Raw genomic sequence first — 13158 nt, forward strand, 5'->3', positions numbered from 1 at the left:
TGATACACTCCAGAGAAGTCAGGATTCACACTGGGTGGGGAAATTGTAAGTTATTAAGACTAAAACCTTGGAATAGATGCAACGCAAACAAGAGAAAGTAAAAAAAAAATTAATAAAGATAATAATTCCAGGGACTGTGCTGATAAAAAAGGGTTATATAACCTTGATGACAGACAACGGGAAGAAAACAGCTGAAGAAATAATGACTTCCAGATCAACTAGAATTGACCATAATCCAATATATCTAAACAGTCAATTTTGGGGAGTTTGGCTCCTGCAGATATGCTTTCCTGAAAGAATGCCTGAAACCATGACTCATAGGTCCTTGAACTTATAGGTGAGACTCTAATGACATCAGGCCTTGAAATGGATGCCTGTCCTGCAATGTGTGATGTGGGCAATGCATATTCTTAAAGTGTTTCATGAAGTCTTACAAGTTGGCTTCATACCTACAAGGGGGAAGCTCTAAGCAGAGGGCTAGCAACAACTCAAGAAAGCAGGCCAAAAAGCCACAGTAACCATAGCAACCACAGTGAAACAGTCAAGCTGGTTCTGTTAATTCAAAGGATAAATTCAGCATTCAGAGACCTCTATGGTCCCATAAATTAAGCTGATGCTTGAACCCTAATATTTTCAATATAATGGGGTTAGAAGGTAGAAAGGGATTCCTATATATTAATGAGGAAGTTATAGAACTTTGTGGTTCTATTAAAACAAAGTTTTTATAATTTATGTTGTTCCTTGACATATATTATCTCATTGATTCTTTCAGTGCAACTGTGTGATGAACACGCTATCCTTATTTCCATTTGGCAGATCAATAAAATATGGTTTGGTGAATGTAAACGACTTGCCCAATATTATATAAGTAGTAAGTGGGTAGAGCTAGGATTTAACTCCAGATTCTCTGACTCTAAGTCACTAAATTTATAAAATAACCCCTGAAGCTCAAAATATCAGATGATTTACATAGACTTTTGAAAACCAGGGCTCTATAAAGCTGAACAGTATGATTTTAATAAAGATAAACAGTATGTTTTTTATATGTGTATATAATCTCAACAGGCAGCATAACGATTTACCTCACAAAAGAGGTGGGCTTTGACTGGGGAAGCATCTCCATGAGTTTCAGAGTATAAGAGGAAACTCTAAGGTTTTGGGGGGAGCCACGGGTGATAGATAAACAGATCTATGTGACAGAGGAAGGACTTTCCGCCAAGAAGGGGGTGGGGGAGACTAGAAATGAGAGGACAGAGAAGAGAAATGAAGTGAGGAACCAGAGAGATGCAGTAAGACCAGGGCGTGACGCACGGTGATCAGCCAGGGAAACTTCCTAGGAGTGAGGCGGTAGAAGGATATTTCAGAAAGGAGATGTCTGTAGTGGTTAACAGCACAGACTCTGGAGCCAGTCGGCACGGGTTCCAATCCTAGCTTGATCTCTAACTAGCAATGTGAGTTTAGGTATATCTCAGATTCTTCTTTGTTAAGATGAGATAGGACACAAGCTCCTGCACAGATTGCTTGTGAGGATTAACCAAGTTATTACACAGAAAGCACCAAGAATAGCACTTGGTGGAGGTATTATGTTCATTGTTGCTATTATTAGCGTGCAATTTGAAATTGTAATCTAACCACCTCCTCTACCCTCCCCCTCAACCATTCTCTAATAAAGTACATTAAACAGATAAATTGATTTATGTAGCTAGGAGGATAGAAATTAAGGAAGGGGATCAGATTCCTACCTCAGGACTACAGAACCTGCCAAGTGCCAAGACAGCCCATGAACTGATAAGAAAGCAAGACATTAGTGGCCAGCGAGACTATGAGAATGTAACCCCTCCTGGATTTTGGCAGAAGTCTTGGGGAGGGCAAGGATTCAAGTTGACCTCAACTAGACCTCTTAGGGCCAGGAGCACACAGTTGACATCTGGGTTACACAACGATGTAGGTAAGTGAGAAACCCGAATCGTGTAAGGCTGGTAAATGAGACTGTCATAACCCATCTTAAAAGAAGGTTTTCTTCTACAAAAATCATTGAATGCTATCCACATCGACAAATATTTGTTGAACGGCTATAAAGCATCATAGATATAAAGAACAAGACATGATCCCCTACTTTAAAGAAGATGACATTTAACTGGAGAGACAGGATGTCATATAAATAACAACCAAACAAAGCTGCACAGGCAAAGTGCCAAGTGAGCATCAAAGAAACAAATGCTGTGGGAGCTCAGATAAAGGACCGGTCCCAACAGCCCCAACCAGACAGGGAAGACTTTGTGAATGAGGTAGAATTTGATTCGGACCATTCATTCATAGAGCCATTCACTCCTGAACATTTATTGAATCCCTAGGCTGGGCCAGCCATGGTGCCAGACACAAGGGATGCAAAGATGGAAAACATGTGGTCTCAACCTCTAAGGAATCATAGCCTGATGAACTCATGAAGAGGCACAATAAAGTGGTAGAAATGCTACTGAAGATGTCTGCAGGATAGAGCAGAAGTGTACAGTACCTAGTGGACAATTCTGCCCAGTGGGACATAGGATCAGAAAAGGCTTCCAAAAGAAGTTCATGAGTTGAGTCCTTGAAGAGGAGAAAGTGACATGAGAAACGGCACAACACATCTAAGGAACTACAAGAGCTTAATATAGCTGGTGCACAAGAGAGAGGATGGGGAGGGGAGAGATGGAATAAGAAAGGAAAGATGGAAAACTTTAAGAGATTAGATCACGAAGGATCGTATGGACTACGGTAGAGTTTGCCTTTATAGGAAAGTGACTGATTTTAAGCAGGAGAATAACGTGTGTTTTGGAGAGATATCTTTAGAGGTAACATGATTTTTTTTTAGTGTTTAATTAAATGTGGCTTCTACTTGCCATGAAGAGGGAAAATGGATTCTGGATTTTCCAATTAGTTGTAAGCATCGTTTCCTTCCTGACCAAGGCAAACCTAGAAATATCAGATGAGTGAGCGGCAGGGCTGGGAGGATGATGCCTGTTCCCTGGGAACACTTCCCAGCTCTGGGGATCACACAACGAGCGAGCTCTGCCTTTAGGTGTGGGGGGAGTCCAGGCACAACTTGGCAGGCATTTCAAAGTGAAACACGTGCCTTCTGGAAGCAGTGGTCTGATCCTGCATGCAAGTGAGCACACCACTCACTGGAGCACAGCACTGAATAGATGAACGATGACTCTCAAGTCACCCCTCCTGAGGTGAGTGAGCAAACAGAATGAAGAAAGAAGACATGGTTCTTCTCTCCCCACACCAGTGAATGCAGGGAGAAGCAGCAGGGTAACACACACCGGGAGATTTGGGGCAAAAGGGAAAGGTAGAGTTCTGAGCTTCTGAAAAAGTATCTGAGATGGGTGGGGAATGTTATGGGAACTTGTTTTAATGTCAAATACTGTGCGAGGAGTTTATATATATTACCTCATTTAATTAATGCACTTAATTCTTTTTCTTCTACATTTAATTCTTTGATGAGTCAAAATGTTGTCCTAATTTGCTGAAAGTAAGCCTAAAATTTCCCTAAGCAAACCAGAATTTCTGGTGTCCTGTGAGAAATGATGCTGCTAAGAAATGTTCTGCTTCACCGAATAATTTGTGAAGCTCTGTAGTTACTACAGCAAATCCAATAAAGATATAAGGAAAATGTGGCTGTTTTTGGGTGGGGGGACAGTCATGAGAAGCTTAACGAAAAAACATTACTTTCCCTGGGTTTCTATAACAAGTAAATAAGAAATACAAAATAACAAAATGTAGCAAATGGTCATGATGGTAAGCAAGTACCTGAGTTTGTGTATTTCCTCCTTCAAGCAAGGCAATGCCAAGTAAAATGCCTTCCGAAAAAATTCTGTCATTTTTGGTGTTCACTATAACATCGATGACAAGTTCAGATGCACCTTCTTTATCCAGTAGACACTGAATATCTGACATGGATATCCCCATCTTATCTGAATCTTGTCCAGAAAAGCTGCCTGTGATTAGGAAAAACAAATAAATAAACCTTTGTCAGAAGGCAAAATTAATTCTAATGTTCAAATCCATTGTTTTATGAACCCAAAATTGTGCAAAGGTTTTTTGTTTTTTGTTTCTTCGCGGCACGCGGGCCTCTCACTGTTGTGGCCTCTCCCGTTGCGGAGCACAGGCTCCGGACACACAGGCTCAGCGGCCATGGCTCACGGGCCCAGCCGCTCCGTGGCATGTGGGATCTTCCTGGACCGGTGCACGAACCCGGGTCCCCTGCATCGGCAGGCGGACTCTCAACCACTGCACGACCAGGGAAGCCCTTGTGCAAAGGTTTTTAATAGTGCTTTTTAAATTTATTTTTCCAGTTTTATTGAGATATAACATCGTATATCAATGATATATAACATTGTGTACGTTTAAGGTGTACAACATAATGCTTTGATATATTGCAAAATGATCACGACAATAAGATTAATTAAATTCATCATCTCATAAAGTTAATTTATTTTCCTTGTGATGAGAACTTTTAGGATCTATTCTCTTAGCAACTTTCAAATATGCAGTACAGTATTGTTAACTATAGTCATCGTGTTGTATATTACATCTCCTGGATTTATTCATCTTATAGCTGGAAGTTTGTTCCTTTTGACCCCTTTCCCTTGATTCCCCTACTCCCCACTCCCTGCCTCGGGCAAGCACAAATCTGATGCCTGTGTCTAGGAGTTTGCTGTTTTTAGATTACATATGTAAGCGATAGCATGTGGTGCCTGTCTTCGTCTGACTTAGTTCACTTTAGCATAATGCGCTTGAGGTCCATGCTAGTTGGCGCAAATGGCAGGATCTTCTTATTTTTGCTGTGGCTGATAATAGTGCTCTTTAAATGATTTTTATATTTGTGCTATGTTAAGTAAAATACTAGAGTAGCACTGCATGCAGACACGCTCTAAAAATCCGAAAATGAGGAAAAAATGATGTCTTGCCTCCTCCTTGTGCAGATTTGCAGTAGGCTCCAGAGAGATGTCCATTCATACAGACACCATAATCACCTCTAAAGTACCGATCCAGGAGTATTTTTCTTAATGTAGTACCCTAATAAAAAGGATAAGAAAAGTGTAAGTTATTATTTCTTTTTCTAGAAAAAGAAAAAATATCAATACATTAAAGTGCCACTTAAAATGCATTTTATCAATTATTTGAGACATGGAAAAAGTAACTTTATACTGCATAATATTTTTTAAATTTTATTTATTTATTTATTTATGGCTGCGTCGGGCCTTCGTTTCTGTGCGAGGGCTTTCTCTAGTTGCGGCGAGCGGGGGCCACTCTTCATTGTGGTGCACGGGCCTCTCACTATTGTGGCCTCTCTTCTTGCGGAGCACAAGCTCCAGATGCGCAGGCTCAGTAGTTGTGGCTCACAGGCCTAGTTGCTCCGCGGCATGTGGGATCTTCCCAGACCAGGGCTCAAACCTGTGTCCCCTGCATTGGCAGGCAGATTCTCAACCACTGCGCCACCAGGGAAGCCCTGCATAATATTTTCTGAGGCAAAAACTTGCAAATATTTCCCAAGAAAATAACAATAGTTTTGCTTCTCCCAGAAATAAAGAATAAAATATAGTATTTTCAATAGACTGTACTAGGAAAATCACAAACACTATACATTTTAAATTGTTTCAAAAGTGTAGGTAAGAATATTTATGGTGGCTAAAGAAAACACAGATTAATAAATACCCTAAGAATTGGAAAGAAAAAGCCTTAGTTAGAGGGGCTCAGTAAAAAGAGCTAGAAAAGTTCTGGGTATACAGCAGGTGCTCAAAAAATTAAGCTTGATCAGACAAAGAGAATTATATTTAAACTCCAAGTGCTTTATTCCGAAGACAGTGGGCAAAAGACAGTGTATCAAACATGTAATTCAAAAATTCCTAAATCTTCAATTTTGTATGGATTACAAGACATTTTTTAAATGATATATTTTGCAGTATAGTTGCTTGCATGTACATAAGAACTATAGACAACTCTAAATCTTCCAGTTTACTGGTTATTATTTTAAGAGATGAGAGTAATTTTTAAAGTATTATTTAAAGACTGTATGTTTAAACTATTTAAATTAACACAACTGCCAAGGTAAGGAAATCGTGGTCCAAGAGCTTATGTAATTGGCTGCAGATCATGCAGCTAACAGGTGATGGAGTAAGACCTGAACCCAACTCTTGATGGCAAAACCCAGCCACTTCCCCGTGCTGCATTGCACGCTCCCTCCCCAGCATGCCTGCCTTTTATGCTGAGACAGGTGGCTCTCATTCCTCCTTCTCTCTCTCATGCTTTGGTTGTCCTTGTTTCTCCAGCCTTGTTTCACGTTTTGTCCTCAGCTCTTCTCCCCTCAGCTTCCTTCTCCCCATCAGCAACTTCATCTGACCCTTGCTTGCACAATCACCTGTGCAGGTCTCACTGCCAAGTGTGTCTCCTCCAGCCTTGACCTTGTTTTCCTGAGCCTCTCATCCTGTTTCCACTTACATTTCCTTATCTACATCTGGAGATTCTAGTGGCACCTCAAACTCAGCTTTTCAGAAGGGAATATTCCTTCTCTCTTAAACCTGTTTTCCTCTCAAACTGAAGAAATCCAATTTATTTCAAGGAGATCACATCGTTCTGGTCTTTTAGGCTCCAAACTTAAGGGATCATCTATTAACCACCATACCCAACTTGACAATGATTTGTGAAAACCCGCCTATTCTACTTTTTCAACAGCTGCTTCCAAAAGCGTCTTCACACATTATATAATAACCAAACTGAACTATGTGATGATTCCTCAACCACAGTTTTCTAAGTCTTTCTCTTTGTTCACATCATATTCTCTGTCTGAAAAGCTCTTCTTCTTCTTGTTTATGGACATGTCCTATCCTCCCTCCATTCTACCAATATTCATTAGGTACCAAGTGTGTTTTAGGCACTATCTTAAGTGAATAAGATATAACCCTCTCCTCAAAGAATTTGCAATACCATCGGTTCCATAATAGAGATGTATACTAAGCCCTATGGAAGTGCTTAAGGGGAAACAGCTGATTCGGAAGAGGCTTTACATGGCAAACCTCCCCTGCTAACCCAGACGATCATCCCAGCAAAGCTGTCTCGTACACAGTGTGGAACAAATATGTATGTCCTAAATGTCACAGTGCCAAGAATTTCAACAGGCACCCAGAGCCTTATAGCAACTTTCATTTATTGACACTTAAATTTGAGAACACAGACATTTATTATTGCCTCCTATTTCATGTTTTCTTCCTCTAAGACTTTTTCATATAGGGGTGTTGTGAGTAAAGGTGATGATCAGTCTTGGAAGAGATAGTGAGGTGTTAGGAGCTTATTCTACCAGTGAAGAGAACTCAACTCGCCCCTGTCAAACCAAAGTGGGGCACTTAGAGAAGACGTAAGAAATGAAATTTTCTTTTTTTCTTTTAAAAGAAAGCCTTTTGAGTAAATTAATTTCATCTGGCCAAAGAAGCATCCTTCCAACAGGGGAGGAAAAACAAAATAAGACATTTCTTTGGAATCAAATGGGCTTTTACTGTGTATCTCATTACAGCAGAAGGAGATGCTAGGAGAGACCTTTTTAGACCCATCAATTATAAGGCTGAGGTTGTATGTTGGGGAGAAAGACATGAGAACACATTGACTGAAGTACTTAATTTCTTTAAAGGGCACCTCAGTTTGCTGCACTAATCATGGTTCTCACCTCTACACATGAATGGATTGCTTCTCACTCTAACCCGGTAACATACAGTTGGCCCAGCTGTAATAAGTAAAACTGACAAATGTGAAAACACAGGACTGATTTTCTTGAAATGGTACAAGTCAGTGTCACTGTCTGGAAGAGAACCTGTTGTGAGTAGAACCCCAGGTCCATGTGAATGAGCTCCCTTTTTATGCTCTGTAAGAGCCTTTTAACCACATTAATCCAAGAACTCAACCAAGAGATAGAAAAGCAATAGTTTAAAGGATAAATATTATAGAAAGCTACATTTTACCCTCTGTTTTTAAAAATGCTCTTTATATTGCTAGAAGAATAAAGCTGTTCAAAAGCAATCACACAGTGGAAGTGTTTCATATCAAATTAAAATGAGCACCATACCTGCCATCATTTCTAAATTCTTTTCAGGCAGATGAAATCACAGGTGCTTATCAGAATCATAAACATCTAAATCAAATGAGCAACATTCTTCTTATCTACTTCCGGCCTAGTTAGAAGCATATATTTTTTAACTATGTGACATTCAGAATGCCACCGAAAGGAGATGGGGGCTCCCTATATCTCTGTTCTCAACTCTGGAGCCACACTGTCAGCATTTCAGTCCCCTCTATGCCACATACTAGCTGGAATATCTTAAGTTACTTCACTACCCTGTGTCCAGTCCCATAATTGTCAAATGGAAAGATCATAACACTTACTCACAGAGGGCTTCAGTGATGATTAAATAGGGAAAAATATGTAAAGTACTTTGAACAGTTCCCACCACATAGTAAGTGCTATATAATTTGTGTATAATCGATGCTGTTGTTGCTAGTATTAATATTATTCAGATCACAGAACAGTTTACAGTTGACAAGGTGATTTTGTACATACTTTCTCACTTTATACCAAACCATCCCACATACTAAGAAAATGGCAAAAATAATAAATGATAAACTACTTGAAGATCTTTATTTGTCCACTATTTTAATCAGTCCTTAGAATTATATACTTGTGAGCTAATGGACCTGGGGCTCACAATGGACCTTCCAACTTCAACTAGGTGGAAAAGAATGCTACATTGGTTCAAACTCCATAGTTTTCAAAAAAGGCAAACTTTGGTGCTAAACATGAATGAAGAATAGGCAGAGATGGAACAGGATTCTGTTCTGTTTGTCTTAATCGTCCTCATTTAAGATTGGAAAACTTTAGATATTGCCACATCACAAGTTTAGCAGAACTGATTCCTGTTGTCAAATACTGAGTTCTGCCTTGAGGCGTGGGAGGCAAGTATTATGTCCAAACCTGTCTTGGCCTTACAGTGGTGACAGCTGAGGGGCAAGTCATTTACCCAAATTCCTTTAACTCAAATAAAAGTAATTGTAGAGCCATGGTCAGAAATTCTGGTGCCAGGGTTATAAATAATAGTCTCAGAGCTATAATTGCCATGGCAGATATTTGGGAAAGAACTAAAAACATATTTCGAAAAGAATTCTACAACAATTGAGAAGTTCAACTTCTGTACTCATTCTTCAATTCCAAAATGAATTCCTGACTGGACTTCCCAAGAAGGTGTCGTTGTTAGATTAGGCCAAGTAGCAAGGAATGTCCTTCCCAGTCTTTTCAATATCAGAGTCAATTCCAGGCCACAAGACACAGCTTTTAGCCAATGTCTTCATATGAACACATCCCAGATGTACTAAATGTAATGTAGCCAACATAACTAACAACCACCTTCTGAAATTACAACAAAACATCTCCATAAAAAGAGAAGTCACACTGACAGTTTGTGAAAATCTGAGAGGATGGGTTTTTCCTGGCCATTTCCTGTTGCATCAACTCCAATGGATCAAAAATTAAGAAGCTCAGGACTTCCCTGGTGGTGCAGTGGTTAAGAATCTGCCTGCCAATGCAGGGGACATGGGTTCGAGCCCTGGTCTGGGAATATCCCACATGCCACGGAGAACTAAGCCCATGTGCCACAACTACTGAGCCTGCTCTCTAGAGCCCGCGAGCCACAACTACTAAGTCCACATGCCACAACTACTGAAGCCCGCACGCCTAGAGCCTGTGTTCCACAACAAGAAAAGCTACTGCTCGCCACAACTAGAGAAAGCCCGCACACAGCAACGAAGACCCAATGCAGCGAAAAATAAATAAATAAATAAGTAAAAATTAAGAAGTCAGAAATGATTGCCTTTCATGGATAGAAAGGATAACAAAAATGTATTAGTCTTAGAAAGGACTAGAGGTTTTCTTTGATTTTCAAAAAAGCACAGCCCTGTTTGCCTTAACGGGAGTTAATAGCATTAGGAGTGAAGAGTCCAAGGACGTGATGTTTGAGGTACTGATTCCACCTCTGTTCCTGTTCCCTTGGAAGTATCATACACTAAAGTAATATTTTTGCCACAGTGTGCAATATCATCAAGACATCATCAAAATATGTCACCACAACCAGAATCCTAGAAAACTAAGCCTTCAACTAGAAATTCAAAAGGTAATGAAAATTGCAAACTGAAGATGCTTAATTTAGGGTTTTCCCTCCAAGTCTAACAATTAGCTGCTAATCAGCTTGGATAAGATCTGTAAGGAGGTGATTGTATGTATCTATAGTCTCCACACAATCTTATTTTAACATTAAACTTGATATTAGTCTAACTGGCGTTCCCCTAACCTTTTCATTAATGATAGCCTGTCTGATTAGATATTTTTCCTCATTTGAATTCCCAGGGGTTAAAAAGGTATGTATCTAATTTCAAATAAATTATTGCAACAGCTGTATCCTAGTGGAATTACATTAGATCCGTCATTATAATCAACTACATCTTCAAGGAACTCCTTGGAGGAAATGTGGCCAATCTCCTATAATCCAACTGGCTAATGGTTTGTATTTCTTGGTCACTGACTCCAAAGAATGTAAGCCAATTCTTTCCCCTGATGATTTTCCCCACTTTCTTAAGATAAGAAACATAAACTTCAATAGGAGTAGTTATTATATACATTCACAAGATGCTCTTCATCAATCCAATGACACAATCATGATAATTTTGAAAAACATACAGATGTTTCAATAATTCTGAAAAGAATTCTGAAATTCCTTTTTTGTAAAGGAGGTTACAAAAAAAAAGAATGTGGAAAAATTTTAAGCCAATTATTCATACGCCACAATGGCAATCTACTGCCATCTCCTTTCTTCCCTTTTTCTAATTCACTGTAAAGACATTATATTTCTACCATGTGTCAGGAACTAGGAAAGGGGGTGCAAAAAGCAATTCTGCAGCATATGCTGAAAGAATTTTCAAATATGTAGAGGATATATGGCACTGTTTTTCAACATAAATAATCCTCACTAGACCATTTGATTCCATTTGTGAAATTTAAACATTTACACAGTAAATGATGATATTTAAAACATTTGATGATGATACTGAGATAAGAGCGACTTAAAGTCATCATTCTGGGTTTATCAAATATCCCAGCCTCTAGACAAACAAGGTTGCTGAGAAGGCTTTTCTTAGAGGATGCGTTTGTGCCCTCTAACTAGTGAGAAGTAAAGGAAACTATCTTCTCTGGGGTTTAATAAAAGCCTCTCAGTATTGGGTTTCCAGGAAGCATATGGACTGACATGAAACTCAACAAAATCATACACCTCACCCATTTCAATACAGGGTCTGCTTACATTCAGAGGTTGAGAACTTACGCAACTCTTCACCCACAGTACTGGAGAATGGATCTTTCTGCCTGTAATTGTTTACCTTTCTGAGTAAGCAGTCTTCATCTCATCTCCAGAACATAAAGTCGAGAGAAGAGTAACTAATCAGACAATAAGCAGATGAGCCTTAGACACCATTTCCCTATTGAAGCAAAACTCCTTGACACACATCGTAAATCACTACCTCATAAAATTACACTCAAATGGCAGTGCACACAACCACTAAAGTTAAGCCCATAATCTGCTGGTTCACAGTATAGAAACTACTTGTTACTGAGAAAAATGGAATCGACATGCTGCCAATGCAAGCATGCACACTCACACCAAAGGCCAGGAAAAATGGAATTTCAAATGGTTAATTTCAAAGCTTCTGCAAAGGCTTTGTGTACCTGAAGGATGATATGGAGAGGTACAGAGCAAAAAAGATTCAGCTTATGGGAGGTCTCAGAGAACATAAGAGGACAAAGCAAGAAGGGGAGGAGATGGAAATAAATGAGAGAATTGACCTTGATCTGAATGATAATGTGAAGTACAATTGGAGAGTTTCCCTCCCGGACAACGGGAAGAGTGATATCTGTTTTAGATCCTCAAGTGCTGTGATTCCTCTTATATTTCCACAATCATTTGGTAAAGACTGATACATAGGTACAACTTTGCAAGATGGAGTAACAGTGGTAAGGAACAATATATAAAGTATTGAAATTCAACCTGTATCTCACACAATCCACAAAAATCAATTCCAGGTAGGTTCAAGATTTAAATGTGAAGGACAAAACTGTAGCACTTTCAGAGATCTATGGAGGAGAGTATATTTATGATACAGGGGTAGGGGAGGATTTTTTAAACAATAAACTAAAACCACAAACTATAAAAGACTACAGTAAAATTGAGAGCTTCCATTAATTAAAACACATCATTAAAACCACAAACTGGGAAAAGATATTATATATGTGTGTGTGTGTGTGTGTGTGTGTGTGTGTGTGTGTGTGTGTAGTGTTTAAGGAATTCCTGCACACTAGAAAAAAAGCATAAATCATCCAAAAGAAAATGAGCAAAAGGCTCAAACAGGCACGTCATGGAAGAGAAAAGCCAAGTAGCCAATAAACATAAGAAAATAGATAATTAACCTCACAAGTAATTAGAGAAATGAAAACTTAAACTGCAGTAAGAGATTTCTCACCTACACAACTGGAAAAAAATTTAAATTCTTTCAACATCAAGCTTTTACAAACATGTGAGCAAACAGAACACTGATAGCTGGGCAAATTGGTACAGCTACTTTGAAAAACAATTTGACATTCTTAGTAAAGCTAAAGATGTACAAACAAAAAAAAAAAAACAAGACAAAAACAAAACAAAAAGAAAAAAAGACAGAGAGGTAAGACCAGCACACTCCAGCCCTATATTCACCTTCCTGTTTCTATATTCACCTTCCTGTTTCAGTGTAGTTCACGAGCTCCAAGCTGGAAATCTACCACCTGCAACCAAGAGGGTCTTGGCCCATGGGGCAGTGAGAGCACAGGACTTGGAAGAGTTATCAAGAGAACAGCATGGTAGAATAGCCACCCCCTTACAGAAAGAGAGAGAGAGAAACCTAATCCCTTTCTCCAACAAAAATACTAGAAAGAAATTGTCCTTAAAAGGGAAGGAGAAAACTAGCACTTGCATTACTTATCAATCAATGCAAATATTTTGACAAAGGAAGTATGAAGCCAAATTTTAATAAGTTCAGAATATATTTAGAATTTCC

At 39.1% G+C, this 13158-nt stretch overlaps 1 protein-coding gene across 1 annotated transcript in view; it reads right to left on the reverse strand.

The window, feature by feature from the left end:
• ITPR2 (inositol 1,4,5-trisphosphate receptor type 2) overlaps positions 1-13158 on the reverse strand; it is a 538352-nt gene that overhangs the window by 165506 nt on the left and 359688 nt on the right. Inside the window, exons 38-39 of the mRNA XM_060113623.1 lie at positions 4953-5061; positions 3793-3980 (exon numbers count right to left, since the gene is read on the reverse strand). Coding sequence (XP_059969606.1) covers positions 3793-3980; positions 4953-5061 — 297 coding nt within the window. The remainder of the gene's footprint in view (positions 1-3792; positions 3981-4952; positions 5062-13158) is intronic.

Source organism: Mesoplodon densirostris, chromosome 11, assembly GCF_025265405.1.
Source record: "Mesoplodon densirostris isolate mMesDen1 chromosome 11, mMesDen1 primary haplotype, whole genome shotgun sequence".
Taxonomy (NCBI): Eukaryota; Metazoa; Chordata; class Mammalia; order Artiodactyla; family Ziphiidae; genus Mesoplodon; species Mesoplodon densirostris.